Genomic DNA, 27,406 nt, shown 5'->3' with positions numbered 1-27,406 from the left:
AAAAGTTGCAGCAGGAGTAGTGAGAAAAGAACTACCAGTATGGTGGATGGGCATACCTTGACCATCACCAATATAAACTTTGTCCTGACCATTATACGGCGCTGGAGAATGAAGAGCAGAGATATCATTGGTGATATGAGATGTGGCACCGGAGTCCATGAGCCAAGTGGGAGCAGAAGAGGGGAGATGAGTCTGAGCACACATAGCAGCCAATTTTGCAGGAGGAATTTTACCAGCAAAGGCATGATTCATGCGTTCGAAGCAATCCAGAGCATCATGATCAGGGGAATGACAGATTTGGCAGGAAGCACGATGACCATGGGAGTAACTAGAAGATCGAGGATAACTGCCAGAATTGCCAGAATTGCTGCGATAGTTGTTGCCTCGAAAGTTGTTGCTACGATAGTTATTGCCCCTATAGTTGGTGCCACGAGAAGTATTGCCGCGATAAGATCATTTGCCACGATGAAATTGCCTTGGAGCAGAATAGCCCTGTGGTGTGGGAAGAAGAGGCGGCTGAGATTGGGGAGATTGAGCCGCATAGGCCTGAAAGGGTTCAGAAACAACAGGTTTCTTCTTGCGCTGCACGAACAATTCCTTGTTAATCAGTAGGCCATGGAGTTCATCCAAGGAGGTAGAAGAGATGCGAAGCAGAATTGAGTCAACAAATGACTCATAGTCATCAGAAAGGCCATTAAGAGTGACTGCAATTAAATCACTTTCAGAGATCGGAGCACCGGCAGCCATGAGTGCATCAGAGATTGATTTGATGAGCTGAATGTATTCAGAAATCGCAAGATCCCCTTGTTGAACAGTATGCAGGCGAGAGCGAAGCTGGTGAATGTGAGCAGCAGAAACGTCGCCGAATCTTTGTTCAAGATTTAACCACAGCTCGCGAGAGGAAGTAACACCAACGGTGAACGGAATGAGATCCTCCGAAAGAGTAGAATTGAGCCAGATAAGGATATTTTGATCCTTTTCATACCATAGATCGAAATCTGGATTTGGAGTAGCAGTGAGCTTGCCAGAATCATCAAGTAAGAAAGGAGAGGGACAAAGTTCAGATCCATCAACAATCCCGGTAAGCTTGTAGCGACGAAAAATTGGAGCAAACAATGCCTTCCAAACAAGATAGTTGTCCCGTTTAAGCTTGGTAGGAACCATACAGCTGATATTCTGGATCGAAATCGAAGAAATTGAGGGAGAAGACTGAACCGGAGGAAAATTAGGGTTCATCGGGGACGAATTTGGGGCAAGAACATCAAGATTCATGGGAGATGAACTCGACGAAGGCATCGAAAAACAAATCAGAGAGGAGAAAAGAAGGTGATATCGATCAAGATCCACAAGAAAGTGAAAAGAGTGGATCAAAGATCGAAGAAATCAGAGAACACAGGGAGCGACGAAGAAAAAGAGGATCGGAGAAAAAGCAGTGAAGCGAAAAAGGGATGATACCATGTTAGAAATATATTCTCATTAAATGAAACTGGGTTACATTGGATGTATTTATACACAGTAACTAATAACATTAGTTAACTACTAATGTAACTAATTAAGCTTAATCTATGAATTAGTTACAATAGAAAACTTAAGGACTAAGCAATGGACTTTAGCACTGTTGGCTGTTGGGTTGACTGAGAAGAATAATGTGTGTCTTTAAGTTCATCTGCTTGTATTTCTACCCAGCTTCATACGCCCCCCACTTCAACCGATCCCAAGCTCTCTTCTCAGTCAAAGCCGGTGGCTTTACCCTTCTCCACGACTTCAACGCTTCGGTCACTGTTGATGCTTCTGGCTCGGATACCATGTACAGAGAGTTCTGCCTCTACACTGAGTCAGGACAGAATTTGAATATCACGTTCACTCCAAGCAAAGCAAGCCCAGATGCCTAGTTGTTTATCAATGGGATTGAAATTATCTCCATGCCCCCATATCTTTACTACACTTCACCCTAGAGCCCGGATGGGGTTGCTCTTGTAGGCAGTGAAAAGACAATTTGCATCGAGAACAACACTGCTCTGGAGATGGTGTACCGAATCAATATCGGTGGTGAAAGGCTGATCTATCCCGATCAGGACAATGGTATGAGCCGCAATTGGGATGGTTCGGGAAACGATTCAAGTAATTCTAGTATTTTACTACGAAACAGTATCATTCACCTTCACTTTTCTAAAATACCAGAGTACTCTGCTCCGAAAGAAGTTTACCAAACCGGCCACTCAATGGACTCAAGCGAGACCAGAATCAACGGGTACAATCTCACTTGGGAATTCCCTGTGGATTCAATGCTTGCTTACTTGGTTAGGCTTCATTTTTGTGAGTTTGATGATTTAGTGACGTTGGGAGACTGTGTATTTAACATCTACATCACCAATCAATCCGCTGAGAAAATGGCGGATATAATCGAGTGGAGTGGTGGAAATGAAAGACCAGTGTACAGAGACTACGTTGTGTTCATGTCGAGGAACCCTGCAATCCCGAAGAAAGTCAATCTCTTTCTTGCATTGGAATCGGATTTGTTGAATAGGTACCGGGTGACAATCTTGAACGGACTCGAAATGTTCAAACTCAGTGCAAATTGGAATCTCGCCGGACCAAGCCCTGACCCACCTCCTATAGCCCCAGCAAAGGGGACACCATCAAAACCTAGCACCAGATCAAGAACTCCTTTGCTTGCCACGGTTGTCGGTGTAGCCTGCGGAATACTTGGACTCTCTGTTCTTGGGTTCTTGGTTTTTAGGCGGCGGCGCAGAGTCAAGGGCCCTGCCTCAAATAGGTCATAATCTTTACCAACACATTTGTGTCGTTACTTTTCACTGGCGGAGATCAAAGCCGCCACCCAAAACTTCAGCCAGAGTTTCGTTGTTGGTGTTGGCGGCTTCGGTCACGTTTACAAAGGGCATATCGATGGTGGGGCCACTCCCGTTGCGATCAAACGGCTGAAACTCGAGTCATCTCAGGGAGCCTGTGAGTTCAAGACGGAAATTGAGCTGCTGTCGCAACTCAGACACTGTCATTTGGTGTCTCTAATTGGGTATTGTACTAATAAAAATGAGATGATTTTGGTGTACGATTACATGGCACGTGGGACCCTCGATGATCACCTCTACCACACCGACAACCCACCTCTCTCCTGGGGATAACGGCTCCAAATTTGCATTAGCGCCGCGCGAGGTTTGTGCTACCTACACAGCGATGCCCAGGGCACTATCATCCACTGTGACGTGAAGAGCATGAACATTTTATTGGATGAGAAATGGGTGGCCAAGGTTTCGGATTTTGAATTGTCAAAAATGGACACGACCACCATGTCCAAGACCCACATCAGTACGGCCGTGAAAGGCAGTTTCGGGAATCTAGACCCAGAATACTACCGACGTCAACAACTGACAGTGAAGTCCGATGTGTACTCATTCGGTGCACTGTTGTGTGAAGTATTGTGCGCAAGACCAATTGTGGTGCATGCAGTGGAGACGAGGCAAATGAACTTAGCTGAGTGGACCAAGAGCTGTCATCGCGACGGGGAACTTGGTCAAATCATTGATCAGAACATGAAGGGTAAGATTGAAATCGAGTGTTTGAACAAGTATGTGGAAATTGCTATGAGTTGCATCAATGATAGTAGGATGGAAAGGCCTTCATTGAACGACGTTATGAGGGGGCTTAAGTTTGCATTGCAACAACATCAGAACTGCGGTGAAAGGAACAACGAGGATGCCGTTGCTAGTGTGCCAGGTTGCGCTACGAATGAATCCGTTCAGTGCATATCTGAGATGATCTTCTCAGAGATCAACAATCCGAATGGGAGATGATGAGCAACATTAAAGTAATCTGGCTAGACTTAAAGGCTATGGGTAAGCCTGACCATGATATGAGTATGTTTTTTCTTATATACTGTGTTTGAACCCAATTAAATGCTGAATCACTTGCAGCGTCTGCCATTGCATTATATTGCAGAACTATTTCTACAAATTGATTGCACTTACGACCACACAATAGCGGGAGAAACTTAAAAGTGCTTCTAGATATAAGCGTTTTCTAAACAAGCACATGCCAAGTGCTTCTCTAAAAAGCACTCCCAAGCATTTTTCCAAGAAACACACTGATTTTAGTAAAACCTTGTGTATTTTTAATAAAAGCACTTGTCAACACAAGTGCTTACAAAAGCAATTTCATACGATCCCCAATTTGACAGGAATATGCTCCATTATAACTTCCGGACAAGAGAATTTTCCTGTTAAACGCAACAAAAGTTACTACTGATATAAGCAGTAGATCATCATTTCGCAAGAGTACAATGATATACCATTTGTAACCAACACAAGACTATTTTCCTGTCAAAATTTTCAAAACATTTGATCCAATTCCAAAATAGCGGGGAATCAATAACACTCGTTCGTTCAAACTCTCGTAAGTCAATCAAGCACCTACATTAAGATCCGTAAGTTTCTAACGAATAACTAAGCCTTGCACTGCCTGTGATCCATCATCAGCTATCCTGTTAGCTCGAATGGTGCTGATAACGTTTGCAATATTACCCTGACAATGAGAAACTCTGTCAAGATACGATCATCTAACGAAGATTTATGGACAATGAAATACAAAGGGTGGTTTGTTATACCGTAGCAATGAATCGGTTCTTAGTGGTCAGTTAAAAATGAAAAAGCAGTTGAAGTTACTTACCCTCCAAGTTGGTAACTTTGTTCTTAGTGTAAGCCATTGTTCTTCCCCAAATACTCTCTCAGTACAGCGGCTGCAGATGAAAGACCAATTCAGTTCAAGAACAAAGAAGCCTAAAAGAATGAATAAACAACTATATGCATCTTTGTGTGTACGCAGAAGGTACGAAACACAAACTAACCTCACAGTCACCACTTGATTCATCTGGTCCATTTTACAGTCCATCAACTTAGCAGTTATTGCCTTTACCACCCAAAGTTCAACTTCGTTATCATTAATCTGCCAAAAAGAAGTGCAGAAGCATAATTAACCATGATGTCAGATTAAAACTTCTGGGACGAGAAAGGTAAGCCAACCTAACCTCCAGAATATCTCTGACAGCACCGCAAGGAATCCGTCCAGATTCATCAGAACCAAGATCCATCAAGGAAATCAACCTCATCTTAGTTAAGCAGTCTTCATGGACAAGACCTATAACATTTCAGAAAGCATAATTTAGACAAACAGAAAAACGTATATAATCCGAAGAAAACACAGTCAGATGAAACTAAACTTTACCGTAGCTTTTCAGTAAATCAAAATTTGCAGCCCGAAACTCCAAGTAAGCATCCAGCCTCTTAGTCAGAAAGATCTTCATAAGCTGATATGCCAATGCATGCTTAGCATCGGTCTCCAGTTGCTCTACAGCAGGCATATTTAGCAAGTCGCACTGAAGCATAACAAAACCAACATATCGGTTATCTAAATGCCTAATGGAAGGGGGGAATTTGATCATCAGAGCCAAATGCCAAACACCCAGTTGTTTGGAAGTGATGATATTAAACCAGCACTCCGTCGTGTTTATACAGATATTATATGTAACTGCAGAAGAAGCATAGTAGCTTCTTCAAAATGCCAGAAAAACAATAATGTCTATAAAGAGTCGATTCTAAACTCCACCACATAAAAATAGGATGAACAGTCACCAAAGAGAAACATGGAGTAAAGAATTAGTTTAAAAAAATCTTTGAGATTCCACAAGATCCTACAAAAATACCTGAAGCATGTCTGGGGCCTTCACAAATTCCACAATGTATGCACATCTTCACCAGAAAAAGTCGCCAAGTACTTGGTCAGGAATTTGAAAGACTCCTTTGCCAAGCTAAAAATACAACAGAAAATACAAGTAATTGTTCTTAAAACAAATCGAGGAGAGACATGTCTATATAGAGAAAAGATCACAAAGCATACTTTTTGTGTTCTTTCAGAACATTAACGATGGTCAGAAATAACTGCCTCTGATCAGAGATCCCAATATTCCACTCTTCCAAAAAACTTTCCATATTTTTGAATGAAGGGATGACATGTTCAGTGACCTTCCGATTGATAGCCAAATTAAGCACTCAAGTAGACTAACCGGCTATATGGATTCTCCAGTAGGTTGTACAGATTGAACAAACTGTAAAAAAACGAAAATGGTCAGAAGTATATTAAAAATAAAAAATAAAAAATAAAAAGAAGAAAAGAAAAAGGTCATAGTCATGATCACTATGGTATCATACATCTTTTAAGCGCAATGCAGGCTTGTCACTTGGTATTTGAGGAATCTTTGAGGATGTAAGTTTTGCCATCTCCAGTGCTTCATCTGGACTTTCAGACTTTGTAACAACATTGCAGATAACAGCAAATATGCACTCAAGATCTGGAAGGAAAAAAAAAAAAATACATGAATTTGTGTACGATTAGCAATTACAATACCGTTAAAATGGCATTTGATTGTCGTTATTAATTGAATAAGTTGACACTAAGTCCATGTCATCCAATATTGATAACAAGAACATTTTAAAGAAAATTAGCAATTTCGATTTCTACAATGGTACGCATCTTAGTAATTGACCAAAAACACATGCAGAATTTTGAAGGAATTAGGCTAAGGGACTTCAAGCAAACATTAATATAATAGTGGATGAACGAGAATTGGAAGAAATACCTCTGCACCGTCGGGCAATGAAATACTAAAGCCTCTTTATCCATTTAAAGAGTACATAACATCTAACACTGCAGATTGTACCTTTTTCCGAGACCTTTGACAATATGACCTCAGCCGAAGTAAGCATAAGGGACACCAAATCGAACCACCCCGTCCATTACCACGCATTCTTGGGCTTCGGCACGTAGTCTAGTAACTTGTGGCTCAGCAACTTGGCAGATAGTCATGACAAAGATAAATCTCTTCCTTTATATGGAAATCAAAGAACAAGGGCCATTCTCTTCACTCGTACTGATGAGAATTTTACTCCATATGAGATTGAGCAAAAAGTTGCCAAATTGGCCTACAGGAAATAGCAATATGCATATGCACAATATCCATATACATATTACACAAACGCATATTTCGGATTTCTTTCGTTGGGCAAAAATGGTGGTGAAATATCAATTCTACCCCTATAGTTCATGTCTTTCGATTTTAGCAACCATAGTTCGAAATTTTTTCTATCATAGTCAATTCCATTTTTTTTATGAACAGTATCTATGGTTATTTTTCATTTCAACAACCAAATAATTTTAGGTAGATGTCAACTTCAGCTACTAACTTCATCATGATTCATGTTGATTATTCATCGTTCGGGACGTATCTCCATCACACTCTCTCGATAGCAAATAAGAAGATATACATCCAATATGAGTGACAGGAAAAAGAATGGAAACTGCTGTAGTGATGCGTCAACGCAAGTCCTTTTCATTTCTGTGTTAACCATTTTTTTTTTTTTTTCCACAACGACTCTGAACAGACAAATCGAAATACTTCACGATTTGCATGCAACAAATCAATCACAATTATTGTACTCATGCAACATGTAGGCTTGTATTATTTCCGTTTCAATATTTGTTAGGTACGGTCAGCGTTCTAAATAGGTTAACCTACTAACTTTCTAATGCTTACTGTACCTCAACAAATGCTTTCTCCGTTTCCGTCTCAAATTATTCTTCCAATGCCTCTAACCTTCATGTCTATATCCCAAGCAGCCCCAAATTCTTCATTATCTTCAATCTTCTTGAAAGCCTCGTTTCTCTTAAAAAAAAATTGCTGACATGGAAATAATACAAGCCTACATGTCACTAATGTACATTTGGCAAATAAATTGAACCTATATTCACTTCTATCCTACCCTATCCAACTCAAGGTAATTAATATTATATTAAATTACAGCAGCGGTCATAGAATCGTATAGCGAGTTTTGTTTTGGTTCGTGAACGCTAATAATAGTTTCTCATGTCTTTGAATTAAGTTTGATGTTATGTTTCACTAAAGGTCCGTTTCATTATCTCTATCAACTTTTCCATTAACTTAATGTAAAGTAGGAATTTCATTTAAAAATAATCAATAATTGGAAATAATACTATGTTTGTAAAATATCTTGACTTATCGATACTGGCCAGCATCGTTATAAGAAGAAAAAAAAATGTTAAATAAAAGATAAGAAAATTGTTTAGATTAATTTCCAGGAAGTTTCTTCAAAGTTTATTATGACAAAAGAGAAACAAGTATATTTCTCATGTTCACACACAGTTCATAATGAAAAACAGGACAAGAACCCAACCAGGTACGTATTATAACCAATTTTCGAGCTTCATCCTCCATCGCCATTAATTCAACCCCTCACCCTAATCCATTTCATCTCTCTCTCTCTCTCTCTCTCTCTCTCTCTCTCTCTCTCTCTCTCTCTCTCTCTATATATATATATATATATATATATATATCATGAAGAACGTTAAGCAGCAAACACGTTTATACAACCATATATAATAAATTTACTTTGTAATTTAATGTTCCAATACAATTATGTTTTTTTGCAAGTATTGATAGACACTTATTTAAACGAATTTACTTAAATCTGCTTAGTGAGGACTAAGCTCTCTCCTAACCGTCTATGCGTTAGGCCTCAATTCACTGCCCGACTAGGCCTAGCGTCTTTTACAACCTTACTAAATAGTCCATTGCAGATAAATTAATTTGGACTTCGGACAAAATTAAATTCCTGGTTAAGTAATTTGTTTTCCAAGTAGCATGTGAAAAAATGAAGCAGGCATGAAAATGTGAGGAAGATAAACTACAATAAATAACTCAAGTCCCTATCTCAGCATCAAGAACGCAATTCAGTCAAGTCTTCGATCGGTATCATTCTCCAACCACATCCTCTGATTGAATTGACGGGGTCCCTTTTAAGAACCACCTACTGTGCGAAGAAGATATACATTGAGTGAGTGATGGAGGAAAAAGTGTGGAAACTGCTCCTAATCATTTTTCACCGCAATTTTTTTCTTTTTTTCTTTTTCTACGCAGACTTTGTGTAGACAAATAATGCGAATAGGCAGTGTAAACGGCTTCGTCAAGAGACTCCAAATTCCAGTGAGAAAATAAGTTAAACAGGCAACACCTCACCCTATGTTTTTCTTACAATCATGAAGAACCCCAACAGCAAACACCCTAATAAAACTCTCACTCCTCTTCTCCTTCCCCCTTTTTTTTCGATCGGAAAGTCGAAACCTTGCATGGTGTATGCTATACAAACAAGGATGCCTTAGACTTTTTTCATTCTCCCCCCTATCGTTCATGCCTTTCGATTTCAACAAACAAAGTTTGAAAAACCTTCTATCATAGTCAATTTCCTTTCTTTTTTTCTTTTAAACAATGTATAGTTATTTATTCATTTCAACAGCCAAATAATTTTAGATAGATGTCAAGTTCAGCTACTAACTTCATCATGCTGTTGGGAAAAACTTAGAGTACACAACTCTAACACAAGTGTTGGAGAGACAATATAAGTAAAAAATTACTTGTATTACACACACAAAACTCTCAAAGACACTTTAGAAGCAATGACACTCACTCTTTCTAGAGACACACTCTAGATCACTCACACTCCTAACAAGACTACTCCTACTTCTCACTCTCACTTAGTCTTCTTAATTGATTGATTCTTACTTGTCTTGTTGATTGTTGATACAAATGGTGTGGATGCCTTCTCCTTTTATAGGCATGGATGGAACCTTGGAGAAACCTGGAAACATCATACTAGAGATATCTAGATAATTCCACTAACTTTCTAAGCTAGAATTATCTACACTAATCTTGCATGTTGGTGGAAACCTCACCATTCTTCTAGACTCTTCCACCAACTTAAGAAACAACCTTCTTGTCATTTCTACAAATGACTACTTTAATTTAACTTGGATAATCTAGCTAACCAACTTTAGTGAATGTTCTAGAATTCTTTATTCTAGATTTGTGTAGGTCTTTCAATGAGATGGGGTTGATTTCTTTAACACATGATTCATGTTTATTATTCATCAGATATCTCCATCACACTATCTTTATAGCAAATAATGTTGAAAAATTGCTGTACTTTTTAGTTTATTATTGTTTTATGAGTTTTCTTGTCGGAGTTACTACTGCAGTGAGAAGAAGATACGCTTCCAATATGAGTGACAAAAGGAAAAAGAGCGGAAACTGCCCTAGTTATGCTTCAATACAACTCATTTCTTTCTCTCTTCTTTTTTAACCTTTTTTTTTTCCACAGTGACTTTTTTTTCCACAACGACTTTGGACAGACGAATCGAATATAGTCACAATTATTGTACTCATGCAACAAAACAAAGCCAATTGTGTTTGCCAAATGTATATTAGTGGAGTGACATGTAGGCTTGTATTCTTTCCATGTCAGTATTTGTTAGGTATGGTCAGCGTTCAAAATAAGCTAAGCTACTAACTTTTTAATGCTGACTTTACCTTAACAAATGCTGACATGAACATATATATATGCTGAGAACAGAGGCAACAAATTTCAATTAAAGATTAGTATTGAGGTTTCGGGAGATCTTCAAATTAAATAAAAAAAAAACAAAAAAACAAAAACAACCAGTGTTAAAGGCATATTGAGCTAAGCAGTATGCAATGATGTTGGCTTGGCAGCACACATGGGAAGGATAAACTCCAGCGATCGGAGCCATTATTGATTTGGCATCTTCAACGATTGGATCTACATGGAAATAATACAAGGCTACATGCCACTAATGTACATTTGGCAAATAATTGAACCTATATGCACTTCTATCCTACCCTATCCAACTCAAAGTAATTAATATTTGATTAAATTATAGCAGTGATCCCTGAATCGTATAGTGAGTTTTATTTTGATTCCTGAACACTAATAATAGTTTCTCAGATCTTAAAATTAATTTTGATCTTACATTCCACTAAATGGTCAGTTTCATTATCTCTGTCAACTTTTCTATTAACTTATTGTAAAATAAGAATTTCATTTAAAAATAATCAATAATCGGAAATAATACTATGTTTGTCAAAAATCTTGGCTTATCGATACCGCCTGCGTCGTTATCAAAAGAAAAAAATGTTAAATAAAAGAAAAGAAAATTATTTAGATTAATTTCCAGGAAGTTTCTTCAAACTTAATTATGACAAAAGAGAAACAAGTATATTTCTCATGTTCACACACAGTTCATAACGAAAAAGAAGACAAAAACCCAACCAGCTTACGTATTATAACCAATTTTCGAGCTTCATCCTCCATCGCCATTAGTTCAACCCCTCACCCTCATCCATTTGATCTCTCTCTCTCTCTCTCTCTCTCTCTCTCTCTCTCTATATATATATATATATCATGAAGAACGTTTTTACAAGCAGCAAACACGTTTATACAACCATAAAACCGTGCTTGCCTCGTCTTCTCCTCTCACCACTGTTTCTGCTCATGATCCTTACCTTACTCGTGGCCCAAGACGACTTGTCGCTTGTATACACTCCAGTCGACTTTATCACTGTTGCATGCGGCTATACGGGCCCCCTAATGCAAGATAAGCAATATTGGACTGGAGATATGTACTCGATATACTCCCCCTTAGAAGAACACCAAGCTGCTAGCAAATCCATTGTTAGAGAAGCCCCTCCATCGTCCACCTCCTCCTTCATCAAGGTACCTTATACCTGGGCACGGCTTTCTCACTCTGAATTTACTTACAGATTTTCCTTCAAAACTGCCGGCCAAAAGTTCGTCCGGTTGTATTTCCGCCCGGTTTCTTATGGCCCTAACTTCGAAAGATCCAAAGCACTATTCTCTGTCAAAGCCGGTGGCTTTACCTTTCTCCACGACTTCAATGCTTCAGTCACTGCAGACGCTTATGGGGTTGACACTTTGTACAGAGAGTTCTGTTTGAACGTTGATGACACAAAGAGCCTGAACATCACATTTTCTCCAAGCATGGCAGCAAGTCCAGATGCGTATGCCTTTATCAACGGAATTGAAATTGTATCCATGCCGAGCAATCTTTACTACACTCCTGGCCCAAGCTCCAATAGGCACAACAAGAAAGTATGCACCGAAGAAAACAAGTTTCGCATAGAGAACAACACTGCCCTAGAGATGCTCTACCGAATAAACATCGGTGGACCACCAATCTTATCCACTCAAGACACTGGCATGTACCGCCGCTGGGATGGTTCGGAAGTGGAGATAAATTACTTACAGCCGCTAAGTTTAAGTGTGCGCAGTCACCTACAAGAATTCGGTAGTGAACCTGACTTTGCCGTAATACCAGCATATGCGGCGCCGGAACAAGTTTACCAAACAGGCCTGTCGATTAGAGCGGAATTGGAACCAACCAGCAGGAACATTGGGTACAACCTCACCTGGGACTTCCCTGTAGATTCCAAGTTTTCTTACCTGATTAGAATGCATTTTTGTAGTTGGCACGAACCCGGAGAAGAGTTTCAAATTTACATAGACAAGCAAACAGTTGAAGAAAGAGCAGACGTCTTCTTCTGGACCTGTGATCGTCGTGGCCATGGCCGTGGGATTCCTGTGTACAAAGATTACGTTGTGTCAATGGTTGGCCATGAAAGCATGGGGAAGAAAACAAATCTTTCTATCGCACTGAAGGACAAGTACAACAAGGGAATATTATTGAATGGGCTCGAAATCTTCAAACTGAATGATTCAAATGGTAATCTCGGCGGACCGAACCATGTCCCAGCTCCATCCAAACCAGTGGAGTCGCAAAGCCCCCCAAATAATTCGTCAAAGAAGACGGTGTTTGAAATCGTTGCTGGTGAAGTTTCCGGCATACTTGTCCTGATCTTGATCCTCGGATTCTTGATTTTCCGACTACTATGGAAAGCTAAGTCCTCGGGCGCCAATTACACGACGACCAAGTCAACAATGACCTGCAGGTCAACTTTACCTTCTGATTTATGTCTTTATGTGTCACTGAAAGAGATCAAATCCGCCACCAAAAACTTCAACGACATGTGTATTATCGGAGTTGGAGGCTTTGGAAACGTATACAAAGGATGCATCACTGATGGTGAGACCACAACCGTCGCAATCAAACGGTTGAAACCCGAATCATCACAAGGAGCACGCGAGTTCAAGACAGAAATCGAGCTGCTCTCCCAACTCCGCCATCGCCATTTGGTGTCTCTGATTGGATATTGTGCGGATGAAGATGAGATGATCTTAGTATACGATTACATGGCACGTGGGACCCTCGCCAGCCATCTCTACCACGCAAACAACCCACCTCTTTCCTGGGCGCAACGACTTCTGATTTGTATTGGTGCGGCTCGTGGGCTGCACTACCTTCACAGTGGAACCAAGGGCACTATTATCCACCGTGACGTTAAGAGCACCAACATCTTGTTGGATGAGAAATGGGTGGCAAAGATTTCGGATTTCGGCTTGTCAAAAATGGGGATGACTACCACATCTAAGACTCACATAAGTACGATGGTCAAAGGCAGTTTCGGGTATCTGGATCCGGAATATTTTCGACTTCAACAGCTAACTGTGAAGTCTGATGTATACTCGTTCGGTGTTGTGTTGTTTGAGGTTTTGTGTGGGAGACCGGCTCTAATGCATACGGTGGAGACAAGGCAAATGAGCTTAGCTGAGTGGGCTAGGACTTGTCATGGAGACGGAACACTTAACCAAATCATTGATCCAAATGTGAAGGGTGAGATTGAAATCAAGTGTTTGAATGTGTTCATTGATATTGCTATGAGTTGCATACATGATAAAGGAATCGAACGGCCGTCAATGAACGACGTTGTGAATGCCCTTGAGTTGGTGTTGCAGCTTCATCAGAGTTGCATTGAAAGGAATAGTCACAAATGACAATCAGGTGGCCTTCTACCGCCTAAACTAGTAGTAGTGAGCAAAGTTCTTCGGAAAAGGAACCCATCCAATGTATATCTGAGACATCTTTTGCGTCAAATCTCGAGTGCTGTCATAAATTGAGTATCTTACGGTTGTATGCGGGCACCATTGAGCTCACTATGGTTCATACTTCATAGAATCTTTGTTTATATTTTTGTATTGACACCATTTAGCCCATTGTGGCAATAAAATCACAATAAAATCAAAATGCATCCAACACTTGTCCTCTAACAAGTGGCGTCACCATCTTAGTTTAAAGTTTCTATGTCAGTAACAAACTGTAAACAAACGCATCATTCCCATCAAATTCCACAACAACTTGTCGTCGATTTTCAATGTGAGAGATTTGGTTAGATGAAGAATCATTCTCTTTTCATCATTTCGTCATATGGATAACGACGTTGATGAACTTCCATTAGTTCGTCTCGAGATCACCTATTGTAAGTCATAAAATTTGACTCCACGAGAATCCCACCATACAGTTAGATCTGATAATAACTGATGCGGATCTGATACTAACTGATGCAAATTCGGAAGCACTCATGAAACTATGCTATCTTTCAAACTTAATTCTCCACACAGTGACGCGGAGCTAAGGATGGCTAATAGTAGCGGCCAAATTTCCGACCACCCACTCCAGCGACCACCCAAATTCCAACCGCCCTTCTCAGGCCAACATCCAAAACCCACCATTCAATTTTCAAAGTTAAATTTTACCCTCACCATGTGCACATCTGTAAAAAAAACTCAACGAAACACTCATAAAAAACTCCATACCTGCAAACTCCTCTAAACCAAACATAAAAACCAAACAATCATAAAGATTTTACTAAAAAGATTAGTATAATACTTCTTCTCAATTGGGTGGATTATTATTTATTTAATATATATATCAAACAAATCTTATACGAGTAATTGATGAGATCAAATCTTTTGCACTCAAAATGAAGAACAATACTTGGCTACTTAAAGATGAGTAGGAACTCCTACTTAAAACTCTTAGTGTTTTAATCATAGAGTTTTGTATTTATGATCAGAACCGTTCATACTATGAATCACACTGTAAAGATCTTCTCTATAAAAAATAAATTAAAACTAAGATCGTTTAATCAATCTATTATAGCAAATACATAGACAGTTCGTAATACTTTTACCAATATTGTTTATTTGTTTTTAAATAGTTTGATGAGTCGATCTTAGTTTTAATGGATTTTCGGCAAAGGCGATCTTTATAGGATAATTTATAATATGAATGATTTTGATTATAAACACGAAATTCTATAAATCGATAATGAACAATTTTGAGAAATTTTGAGTAAGAGTTCCTGCTTATCTTTGAGTAGTTAAGTATTGTTTCAAAATGAATGTGATCTCTCTATAATCTCAATTATTATTTCACATATATTAAGTTTACGATAATAAAATTTAAAAAGTTAAGTTTATAAAAATTTGATAATTAATGTTTGAAGCCACGTACAAGCGACATTTATTTTGAGTACCGATTACGTAATTGACGGGTGTCTTGCAAGAGCGCAAGTCAATGAGTTTAAATATCCCTCAAGTCCACACTGCCGACTCAAAAGCGACCGAATATAATTATTACTACCCTCATATTTGTCAAAAATCTATCAATAGGAAATTTGACGAGTAATATCAGACCAAAAAAAAAAAGATAAAATATTTATATTTTCAAACTCAAAAATCTCATGTTCACACAGGTTGTTCACACAGGTTCATTGCATATGCTATTCATATTATATTTTTGTACCATATTTTCATATTATTTTAGATGACGATGTGATCTATATCATTTGAATTAATTAAATTTTTAAATTTAATTTATTATTTAATAAATTAATAATTAAAAAAAATTAGTTAATTAAATGATGATTGTAGTATACGAGGAATCTTTCTCTTTTCTTTTTGCAAATTTTTCACATCAGATGCCATTACTCTTCGTACAAAGAAAAACAAGAACCCAAGCAGCTTGCATATTCTAAGCAATTTTTGAGCTTCATCCTCTCCCTCTCTCTCATGAAGAACATCCCTTACTTGTCATCCATGTTTCTACACATGATCCTCACGCTACTTGTGGCCGGAGAAGACTCGCCGCCTGCCTACCCTCCAGGCGATGTGATCACCATTGCATGTGAGTCTATGATCGCCATTGCGTGTGGGCATAGTGGCCCCCAAATTCTTAACGATCGATCTTGGACTGGAGATAAGCACTCAATATATTCTCCCTCAGAAGAACGCCAAGCTGGCAACACATCCATCACCAAAGAAGCCCCTTTGTCGTCCTCCTCCTCCGCCAGCCAAGTTCCTTACACCATGGCACGTCTTTCTCGCCTTGAATTTACTTACAGATTTTCCTTTAGTACCGCAGGCCAAAAGTTCATCCGCTTGTATTTCTATCCAGCTTCGTATCGCGACTTCAACCGCTCCCAAGCGCTCTTTTCTGTCAAAGCCGGTGGCTTTACCCTTCTCCACAATTTCAATGCTTCAGCCATTGCAGATGTGTATGGGGAGGAGACGTTCTACAGAGAGTTCTGTTTGAACATTGATGATCAAGAGCAAAGCTTGAACATCACATTTACTCCAACCAGAACAGCAAGCCCAGATGCATACGCATTTATCAACGGAATTGAGATTGTAGACATGCCAAGCAATCTCTACTACACCGAATCCCAGAGCCCCAGTGGGGTTTATTCTGTTGGTACTAGAGGAAAGAAGTTTCTTCGAATAGAAAACAACACTGCTCTAGAGATGGTTTACCGCTTGAACATCGGTGGGGACCCAATTTTATACAATTCGGACACCGGATTGTTCAATTCGGACACTGGATTGTTCTTCAGATTGTACCGCAACTGGGATGGTGTGGCAGAGGAGAAAAATTATTTAGATGCATTAAGTTTACGTTTTAGCGGTCCACTACAAAGCCCTTCTGTTGGTCTCAACTTTTCCATAATACCAGAGTACACTGCACCATTCGAAGTTTACCAAACAGGCCGATCAGGGAGCAGACCGGAAGCAAGTCCACGGCCGTACAATCTCACCTGGGAATTCCCTGTAGATTCCAAGTTTTCTTACCTGGTTAGGATGCATTTTTGTGAGTTCCAATCTGACAGAGGCGACCGGAACGGATCTGGAGACTTTCAAATTTACATAGCCAACCAAACAGCTGAAGAAAGAGCCAACATCTTCTTATGGAGTGGTGGATATGGGATTCCAGTGTACAGAGACTACGTTGTGTCAATGGTTGGCCCTGAAAGCATGCGTGACAAAACAAATCTTTCTATCGCAATATATGACTTACACAGTTATGCAACCTTAAATGGGCTTGAAGTCTTCAAACTGAATGACTCAAATGGCAATCTCGGCGGACCAGCGGAGCCACAAAGCCCCTCAACTGCTCATGTGCTAGGCATCGCTGCTGGTCTAGTTTCCGGCACACTTGTCATGATCTCTGTCCTCGGATTCTTCATTTTCATGCGACGACGGAAAGCCAAGTCCTCGAGCGCCAATAACGAGACGGCCAAATTAACAAAGATCCAGGGGCCCCCTGTACCGCTTTATTTGTGTCCATACTTTTCACTTGCAGATATAAAAGCAGCTACTGAAAACTTCAATGTCACGTTCATTATAGGAGTTGGAGGCTTTGGAACCGTGTACAGAGGGTGCATCGGTGATGGTGTGGCGACCTCCGATGTCGCAATCAAACGGCTGAAACCTAACTCATCACAGGGAGTCCACGAGTTCAAGACAGAAATCGAGCTGCTCTCCCAACTCCGCCACCGCCATCTGGTGTCTCTGATCGGATATTGTACGGATGAATACGAGATGATGTTGGTATACGATTACATGCCACGTGGGACCCTCGCCAGCCATCTCTACCACACGAACAAGCCACCTCTTTCCTGGGAGCAGCGGCTTCTGATCTGTATTGGCACGGCTCGTGGGTTGCAGTACCTTCACAGTGGGGCCAAGAGCACCATCATCCACCGTGACGTAAAGAGCACCAACATCTTGTTGGATGAGAAATGGGTGGCCAAGGTTTCGGATTTTGGATTGTCGAAAATGGGCATGACAACCATGTCCAAGACCCACATCAGCACGGCCGTGAAAGGCAGTTTCGGTTATTTGGACCCTGAATACTACAGACGACGGCAGCTGACTGAGAAGTCCGATGTGTACTCATTTGGTGTGGTGTTGTGGGAGGTATTGTGTGGGAGGTCCTCTCTGATGCATACGGTGGAGTCGAGGCGAAGGATCTTAGCTGAGTGGGCAAAGAGTTGTCATGGAGATGGGACGCTTGATCAAATCATTGACCGTAATTTGAAGGGTAAGATTGAACCCGAGTGCTTGAATAAGTTCATTGAGATTGCTATGAGTTGCATTCAAGATAAAGGAATCGAACGACCCTCGATGAATGAGGTTGTGAGGGGGCTTGAGCTTGCATTGCAGCTTCATCGAAAGAGCATTGGAAGTAATGGTGACAACGAGGTTACCTTCATAAATGACGGTGGCGTTAGTACCGAGCAAGGTTTTGCTAGCAATGAATCCGTCCAATGTATCTCCGCGACAATCTTCTCTGAGATCAACGATCCGATTGGAAGATGACGCGAGCAACATCTTCAATGAAATGGGAGCAGTGCAGCTAGAATGCAATAGAATTTGAATAGGATATTAGTAAAATATGTTGCGTCAAATTTCATATCAGTTGTATTTAAATTCAAAATACTCAGTACTAAATAATCCGTATCCGATGTGATTAATCCAAAATACTCAGTACTAAATAGTCAGTACTAATTCAAGAGAATCATGTTCTAATTGCATTCTTAATCACTGTACTCGGTACCAAATAGTCCGTATCCGATGTGATTAGTTCGGACTTTGTACAAAAATTCCTAGTTAAGTAAACTTTTCACCAGGCAGCATGTGAAAAATGAAGAAGCTGCAGACATGTAAATGTGAAGAAGATGAAGCAAAATATCTAAGGGGGCCACCTTCCTGCTCAAATAACTCAAGTCTATCTCTTCATCAAGAACAAAAGTAGTCAAGTCTTCGATCGGTATAATCCTCCAACCACATCCTCTGAACAAAAGTAGGCAACTTTTGTTACCGCGTTATCTCCCGTAATCAATCCAAAAGACCGTGCTGTCAAATTATGGGCCAAAAACTAAATGACTTTAAAGTCTTTGATGATCATAAGGGACGCACAAGGCACAACCATACATATATCTAGTGTCAAGTGTATCACACCAGAAATCAAAAATAAACCCAAGCAACAAACAGTATTACCATGCAGATGAAACCAATTCTCATCACTCGTCTTTACCTTTCCTTGTTTCTCCACATGATCACCGTCCCCATATTTGTGGCCGGCGATTCACAGCCCGCCTATGGGCCTGCAATCGAAGATATCACCGTTAAATGTTGTTATTCCGGTAAGGTAGTCAATGACTATGATAAACGATTTTGGAGTGGAGATGTTAACTCGAAATGAAACCACCAACTATATATCGTATTTTGTTTTTCCACGCATTATATGTTGTATTTGATTCACTAGGTTTCGACGTGAAACTTTACGTCCTTTAAACACATCCCGTTACATAAGGACGCCAACACTTAGCTCAATTTGTTCTCTTATATTGAAGTCAGTGTTCAAAATATCTACATTTAAAATATTTACGAAATTGTTGATATTTCCGTTGAAATATTGAAAAATCAAGGATCAATATGGAAAAGGGGTTAAATGCAAACTTCACCATCTATTGACGAGATATAAGAAAACAAATAAATATCAACGATATTTATTGATTCACTACCTACTGTAGATTTAGAGCTTTTGAATTTATTTTTATTTTTTTTGAGAATTTTTTCTCTAATTTGGACTAAATTTGAATGAGTTGATATACCAACCCATTGCAAGTTTCCGTCGAAGGCGACCAATATTGATATATTCATCGATATTTCCTAAAATTGCATATCGATATTTTCACCTATATCGATATTTTAAACACTGATTAAAGTACATGCATAAAGATTTGAGGAAATGACTTATGCACACCTTTTTTTTTTCTTTCTTTCTTACACAATCATTTTTTTTCTAGTCATTCGTTTAAACAAATCGAAAGAAAAATCAATGGAAATAAGTAAGAAAACGTGTACAAAAATTAAAAAAAATGTACAGAAATCACTTTCCGAATCCCAATTGAATTGCATACATGCCAAAGACTTAATCAGTGTTTATCCGAGAAAAGTCTGATAAACTTAAATCTCAAGAACTTGGAATGAGAGAGACACAACCACACATGACATACCGATAAACAAGAGCTAAGTGTATTCATGCATACAGCCAAAGCAACAAATAAACGCCTTCATAAAATTTACCATGACGAAACCAATTTTCATCTTGTTGGATTTGTTGTCAAATTCTATTGGGCCTTTAGTTGATCTCACCAGCCCATTCAATGGGCCTTTTATTTAGCCCTTTTTAAAAGCCACGGGGTGGCTAGGGTTCTTTAGTAAGGCATGCAGCTGCTGCCCTTTGGTTTAAGCAGCAGCAAAGAAGAGAAAAAAGGGTGCCGCAGCCCCATTTTGAAGAGAAGAAGAAAAATGCTCCTCTCTTTGGTTAGCAATTACTCCATCAAAATTGTAGTTGGTGTGTTAGGTTTGAGCTTTGTATAGAGAGGAAATTATTCTCTATATTTTCTTCTCTATTTGTTTCTTTAGTGTGTGAGAGCTATTGGGTGTATTGGGGTTGTGAGTTGTGAGATTACCAACACATTATATACACTCCCATTTTATTGATAGTGGATTATTTGTGAGTTCCTACTGCTTTGAGAACATACTCCAGTTACACTGATTGTCGAGGAATCTCGTTAAATCTTAGTGTCTTTTTTATTTTTGTTCTTACATTTCATTTGATATATTTCCTATGGGTTAGCTTGAGTTGATTTTCAATTGGTTTGGTGTTATCTTATCACAACAATTGGTATCAGAGCATTGGTTGCTCTTGGGTACTGTCTTGTAGCTAAAAATGTCAGAATAGCAAGATGAGAATCTTTTTGGAAGCAGCTTAGGATTTGCAAGAATTATGGTGCAAAATGCAAAGTTTGAAGTGGAAAAGTTTGATGATACAAACAACTTCGAGATGTGGCAATGTGAGGTTAATGATGTGTTGGCTCAACAAGATCTACTTGCAGCTTTGGGAGATAAGCTGGAAACTATGTCAAAGTCAAATTGGGAGAAATTGAATTTGTGAGCTTTCTCCACAATTCGGTTGTGCCTTACAAAAACTCAAAAGTATTTTGTGATGTGGGAGACGTTGTCAAAAGTGTTGTGGCAAAAATTAGAAGACAAGTATATGGCGAAGAGTGCGGAGAACCGGCTATACTTGAAAAAAAAAACTATACTGCTTCCAATATAAAGAAGGTACAAAAATGATTAGACACCTTGATACTTTTAATAAGTTGATTGTCAATTTGATGAATTTAAATGAGGATATTAAGGAAGAAGATAAGGCCTTAACATTGTTGAATTCTTTATCGGATTTTTATGAGCATTTTGTTACTACTATTATGCATGGTAAAGAAACTGTGAAATTTGAAGATGTGTCGAATGCCTTGATGAATTATGAAATGAGGCATAGAGATATTAATCATGCTAGTATCTCTGAGGCTTTATTTGTTAGAGGTAGATCATTGGAGAGGAAATTTTTCTCTAGTAAGAAAAAATCAAAGTCTCGACCTAGAGGAAATTCTAAAGGTGAAAAAAGTATGAAAAAGGATGAATGTGCTTTCTATCATACTAAGGGGCATTGAAAGAAAGATTGCCCTAGGCTGAAGAACAAAAATAAGGCAAAGTGAGTTCTGAAGCTAATATTGTTGAGCTTGAGAATGATTTTTCTAACTTTGCTTTAACCGCTTCATCATCATTTGATTGTTCTACCAAGTGGGTGTTGGATACAGGTTGTACTCATCATTTGACTCCTCATAATGATTGGTTTTTAACCTTGAAAGAGTTTGACGGTGGTGTCGTTTTCATGAGAGATGACAATCATTATACAATGAAAGGGATTGGTACAGTTCGTTTGAAGTTGCATGATGGTATGGTTAAAGAGTCGATAGGGGTTCGGTATGTATGAATTTGAAGAAAAAAAAGTCTTATTTCTTTGGGTACTTTAGAATCCAAGGACTTCAGGTTTTATTTAGATGGGCAGACATTGAAAGTTACTTATGGCACACTTCTTGTAATGAAAGCTCCTCGATGCGATCATTTGTATCTATTGCAAAGAAGCACTGTGACAAGGGAAGCAGTGGTAGTCTCAGAAAATATGGTCACATTTGATTCAAATACTACTAGACTATGGCATATGAGATTAAGGCATGCCGGTGAGAAAGCTCTACAAGGGTTACTGAAACAAGGTCTTCTAAAATGTGTCACGACCTATAAGCTTGATTTCTGCAAGCATTGTGTCTTGGGGAAGCAAACTAGAATAAAGTTTGGTACTGCAGTACATCAAACGAAGGTCATTCTTGATTATGTGCATTCAGATATTTGGGGTTCCACAAAGACTCCCTCTTTGAGTGGTAGATATTGGTTCGTGACCTTTGTTAATGATTATTCTAGAAGGTCTTGGGTCTACGCTATGAAGCACAAGAGTGAGGTGTTGAGTATTTTCTTAGGTTGGAAGAAAATAGTTGAGAACCAGATTAGGAGGAAGATTAAGATTTTGAGATCAGATAATGGTGGTGAATACACATTTGACCATTTTTTTGAAGTTTGCAAAGAGGAAGGAATTATGAGGCATTTCAGTGTTTGGGAAACTCCACAGCAAAACGGGTTTTTTTTTTCTCTTTACACAAAGACTCTAGGTAGACTTGTTATTAAGCAAGACATTAAAGCGGTCATTTACAAGCAAACATTGCGATAGGCAGTGTAAACGGCTTCGTTAAGAGACTCCAAATTCCAGTGAGAAAATGAGTCACCCTTTCTATGTTTTTCTTAAAATCATGGAGAACCCCAACAAAAAACACCGTAATAAGATTCTCACTCCTCTTCTCCTTCCCTTTTTTATCCATATGATAACCATGTGCATGGCCGGGGACTCACCGCCAATCTACCATTTGTCTGAACAAATCACCCTTCAATGTGGCTCGTCCGGTTTCCAATTTAGCGAAAACTACGACCGACCGTGGTATCGAGATATGCACTCAGAACCTTTTCCATTCAAATTCCAAGCAGCTGTTAACAAATCGATATCCAAAGAAGTAAATTTCACCACGCCTTACAGCACAGCAAGGCTTTCCCGCTTTGAATTTCCCTACACATTTCCACTCTCTTCCGGCCCAAAGTTCATCCGCTTGTATTTCTACCTAGCTTCATACGCCCCCAACTTCGACCGGTCCCAAGCCCTCTTCTCAGTCGAAGCCGGCGGTTTTACCCTTCTCCACGACTTCAATGCTTCAGCCACGGCTGATGCTTCTGGCTTGGATACCATGTACAGAAAGTTCTGCCTCCACACTGAGTCAGGACAGCCTTTGAATATCACGTTCACTCCAAGCAAAACAAGCCCAGATGCCTACGCGTTTATCAATGGGATTGAAATTATCTCCATGCCCCCATATCTTTACTACACTTCACCCCAAAGCCCAGTTGGGGTTGCTTATGTAGGCTGCGAAAACACGTTTCGCATTGAGAACAACACTGCTCTGGAGATGGTGTACCGAATCAATATCGGTTACGAAACGAGGATCTCTTCCGATCTGGACGTATGCACATCTTCACCAGAAAATGTCGCCAAGTACTTGGTCAGGAATTTGAAAGACTCCTTTGCCAAGCTGAAAATACAACAGAAAATATAATTAACTGTTCTTAAAACAAATCGAGGAAAGACATGTACATATAGAAATAAGATTACAAAGCATACTTTTTGTGTTCTTTCAGAACATTAGCGATGGTCAGAAATAACTGCCTCTGAACAGAGATCTCAATACACCACTCTTTCAAAAAACTTTCCACATTCTTGAATGAAGGGATGACATGTTCAGTGACCTTCCCATGGATAGCCAAATTAAGAGCACTCAAGTAGACTAAGAACCGGCTATATGGGTTCTCCAGTAGGTTGTACAGATTGAACAAACTGTAAACAAAACAAAAACGGTCAGAAGTACACTCAAAATAATAAAAAGCTAAAGTCATGATCACAATGGTATCATAAATCTTTAAGCGCAATGCAGGCTTGTCGGTTGGTTTTTGAGTAATCTTTGAGGATATAAGTTTTGCCATCTCCAGTGCTTCATCTGGACTTTCAGACTTTGTAACAACATTGCAGATAACAGTGAATATGCACTCAAGATCTAGAAGGAAAAAAAAATTCTTGAATTTGTTATGATGAACATTGACAAAACCATTAAGATGGCATTTAATTGTCGTTACTAATTGAATGAGTTGATACTCATTTTAAAGAATATTATGAGTTTCAATTTCTACAATGGTAGAATCTATATAACTGACCAAAACACATGCAGAATTTTGAAGTAATTAGACTAAGGAACTTCAAGCAAACATTGATACAATAGTGGATGAATGAGAATTGGAAGAAAAACCTCTGCACCGTCGTGCAATGCAATAATAAGCCTCTTTATCCATTTAAAGAGTACATAAACATCTAACAATACAGATTGTACCTTTTTCCGAGACTTTTGACAATATGACCTCAGCCGAAGTAAGCATAAGGGACACCAATTCGAACCACCTGTCCATTACCACGCATTCTTGGGCTTCAGCACATAGTCTAGTAACCTGCGGCTCAGCAACCTGGCAGATAATCATGACAAAGATAAATCTCTTCCTTTATATGGAAATCAAAGAACAAGGGTCATTCCCTTGACTTGAACTGATGAGAATTTTACTCCATGAGAGATTGAGCAAAAAGTTGCCGAATTGGCCTACAAGAAATTCACCAACTTCCGTAGTGATATGCATATGCACAGTATCTATATACATAATACAGACAGGCGTATCTCGGATTTCTTTCGTTGGGCAAAAATGGTGGTGAAATATCAATTCTTCACAATTACCAAATGCAGAATGCGGAAATACATTTGCCCAATGTTTTTGTCACCGCAAACCCAAGTTTCGGATTCGTAAGCATTACAATTAAAACTGAGTTTCGAGATTAAGCACGTAGCACGCAATAAAGGACTAAAATTTTGTGGAGATTAGTTTACCTTCTTCAAATCATTGCGACTTGAGTTTAAATCATAATATATAAAATATCGTTTGTACAAGCTGAAAGGAATACGCTTCTTTCTCTTTTCTTGTTCAGTCTCTATTTATTTGGCTAAATAGCCAAAATAGTCCCTGAGATTTGCATAACTCATTACTTTATTTCCTGAGATTGAAAATCAATATAAATCGTTCCTGAGATTGTCCACCATCCATCATTTTGGTCATTCTATTAAAAACTCTTTGGGCAATTTTCAAAACTTCGTAACTCAATTGTTTCTTAACTAAATTCGACCCATAATTTATCAAAATTATGGGTCTTTTCTGACCTGTGTTTGATTTGGAAGTGGGTTGTTTGGAATCTGATTGGGCTTTTGATTGGGTTGATTTGATATGGTCCATTTAGCCCTATGGGAATGTGGATACCAACTAGCCTACAGAGTTTGAGAAAGGTGTGAGGTTCATTTGACAATTGGGTTTTGGGTTGGAACTGCGTAAGACTGTCAAGATCGTTATGTCTTTCGTATTGTGTTGGAACTTGAAACTTATTCAAGAAGAAATTTTTTGACTTAGGACCGTTATAGTTATGGTCGCTTCTCAGTGGAGTTTTAATTGCCGGCTTCCATGTCATTAGGTCACTAGCTTCCTTTACCTTCCGACACAGGACATGCATTAACCCCCATACATGATTTACGATTTGCGGATTCCATACAATATAAAGCGAAGTTCGAGTTACTGATTACTATATTAATTACAAAACACTTATGTTGATAAGCAATATGTTATAAATTAGGAAATTAGAAATGACACAACTTAGAAACATGACCTACGATTACCGTGGCATTTTTGTAATATTATTTGAAAAGAACAGATTGTGATCAATAACAAGGTGACTAATTGATTGGTCAAACAAATGATGGATTGCTTAGTAGATAGAGTGTTTCTCTTCAACCCACTATTTTTCGACTTTAAATTTTCTCCCATAGTTCAAAAAATTTAGTGCAAATTATCTTCTCGTTTGTCCAAAAAAAAAAAAAAGGATTTATCAGTTACTAAGTATTTTTCTCTGGTTCATACCTAGGTTAGTAAAAGGAAATTACCTACGATTACAATGCTTGATTAATACATTAATTGATTGAGATAAAACTCTAATTCAACCACCAAATATGACAATGGCTATCGATGAGCAATATCATAAGTTACGATTTGGATACTGGAAGATGTCAGACGTCTTGGTTCATTAGACCGGAGCTCAATGCCTTGTTCGATAAAATTCCTAACGAGTTTGATAGCTTCGAAGGTGTGCTTCAACTCTCCGTAGCCCGAATTTTTATTCAAAGAAATCGGAGACAACATACCTGCGGAGATGCTGAAGGAAAATTTCCGAACTGATGGTGCACAGTTCCTCCGATTCCCAATGCCTGAAGTGATTAGGGTTGATTTGGAGTTGCGAAGCTTTAAAAAAAAATAGCTTACTAAAAATTTTGGAACATTAGATATGAGAAGCGTAGAAACGCGAAAGCAAAGTCTACCATACTTCTCAAAAAAAAAAAAAACGTTTTTTTATTTTATTTTTAAAGCATGATGATCACTTTTAATCATTCAACATGCTTATAACAATTTTATACAAAAGTTTATCACACTCAGACACTATTTTTTTAGTTAAAAGTATTTTTACAAAATAAGTTTATCAGACACTCAACAGCTAAATTCATGAAGGGCCATTTCTATTTCGTGAGTAGCCACCCAAACCAGATCAAGTTTGTTCTTACTTGGAGGCCTCAAACCAGATCAGGTTCGTTCATCAGCATCCAAGTGCAGCCTTCCATCCGTGGGAGCAAAAGCATGGTCCAAAATTCCATTTGCCCCGTCGAATGAGATACCGTCTCCATGATCACGACGTTGAAAGCTAATCTTCACGTCTTCTGGCGAGCCTAACCCAACCTCTTGAAATTTGAATTTGGAAACCTCAAGCTCCCGACAGTTACAAAAAATATTTGTGGCCATTTGTCTCTCAGAACACTACTCAAAATGGATATGGAAAGTATATTTTCCACTCCTTTCCTTTAATTATTTATACTAATGTGTTTTGAGAGTAGATTCATGGTTTAAAATGTTTCACATTAATAAATAATGGTTCATATTGTTGTATAATATATAGGGTGGTGCCTAAACCTCTATTAATTTTTGTCTTTTGATTTTTTCAATTCATTCGACCCAACGGCTAAGAAAAAATAAGATGGAATGTGTATGGGTACATCACCCAATATCTATTGTGC

General features: G+C 38.9%; 3 protein-coding genes, 1 long non-coding RNA gene and 1 pseudogene across 4 annotated transcripts in view; 3 read left to right on the top strand and 2 right to left on the bottom strand.

Annotated features, from left to right (window-relative positions):
* Window positions 1-1,720: 1,720 nt before the first annotated feature.
* Window positions 1,721-3,812, top strand: LOC103962773 (annotated as a pseudogene).
* Window positions 3,813-4,237: 425 nt separating this feature from the next.
* LOC103962758 (eukaryotic translation initiation factor 3 subunit M) overlaps window positions 4,238-27,406 on the bottom strand; it is a 78,202-nt gene continuing 55,033 nt past the window's right edge. The window contains exon 10 of the mRNA XM_048579032.1: window positions 4,238-4,539. Coding sequence (XP_048434989.1) covers window positions 4,450-4,539 — 90 coding nt within the window. The 3' untranslated portion in view covers window positions 4,238-4,449. The remainder of the gene's footprint in view (window positions 4,540-27,406) is intronic.
* Window positions 4,702-5,250, bottom strand: LOC125474870. The gene is made up of 3 exons (XR_007256234.1): window positions 5,239-5,250; window positions 4,862-5,151; window positions 4,702-4,753 (listed from the first exon to the last, which is right to left on the bottom strand). It is a non-coding gene; the product is annotated as an uncharacterized LOC125474870 (long non-coding RNA).
* On the top strand, window positions 10,992-14,104 carry LOC103962755 (receptor-like protein kinase FERONIA). The gene is made up of 2 exons (XM_048579029.1): window positions 10,992-12,355; window positions 12,425-14,104. The coding sequence occupies exons 1-2, from the start codon at window positions 11,343-11,345 to the stop codon at window positions 13,848-13,850; spliced, it is 2,439 nt and encodes an 812-aa protein (XP_048434986.1). The 5' UTR covers window positions 10,992-11,342; the 3' UTR covers window positions 13,851-14,104.
* On the top strand, window positions 15,809-18,711 carry LOC103962754 (receptor-like protein kinase FERONIA). Its single transcript, XM_048579026.1, has one exon. The coding sequence runs from the start codon at window positions 15,927-15,929 to the stop codon at window positions 18,510-18,512; it is 2,586 nt and encodes an 861-aa protein (XP_048434983.1). The 5' UTR covers window positions 15,809-15,926; the 3' UTR covers window positions 18,513-18,711.

Source organism: the organism of the source record quoted next, unplaced genomic scaffold (genome assembly GCF_019419815.1).
Source record: "Pyrus x bretschneideri cultivar Hongxiangsu unplaced genomic scaffold, Pyrus_bretschneideri_v1 Contig13, whole genome shotgun sequence".
NCBI lineage: Eukaryota > Viridiplantae > Streptophyta > Magnoliopsida > Rosales > Rosaceae > Pyrus > Pyrus x bretschneideri.
The sequence above is the reverse complement of the archived record's forward strand: the minus strand, read 5'-3'. Positions and strand labels throughout refer to the sequence as shown.

Excerpts from the sequence above, each read along its gene's own strand:
- LOC103962754 (XM_048579026.1), top strand. The coding sequence starts at position 15,927 with ATGAAGAACATCCCTTACTTGTCATCCATGTTTCTACACATGATCCTC.
- LOC103962755 (XM_048579029.1), top strand. The coding sequence starts at position 11,343 with ATGAAGAACGTTTTTACAAGCAGCAAACACGTTTATACAACCATAAAA. Across the intron at positions 12,356-12,424 it reads CCAACCAGCAGGAACATTGG|TTGGCACGAACCCGGAGAAG; the intron begins GTACAACCTCAC and ends GCATTTTTGTAG.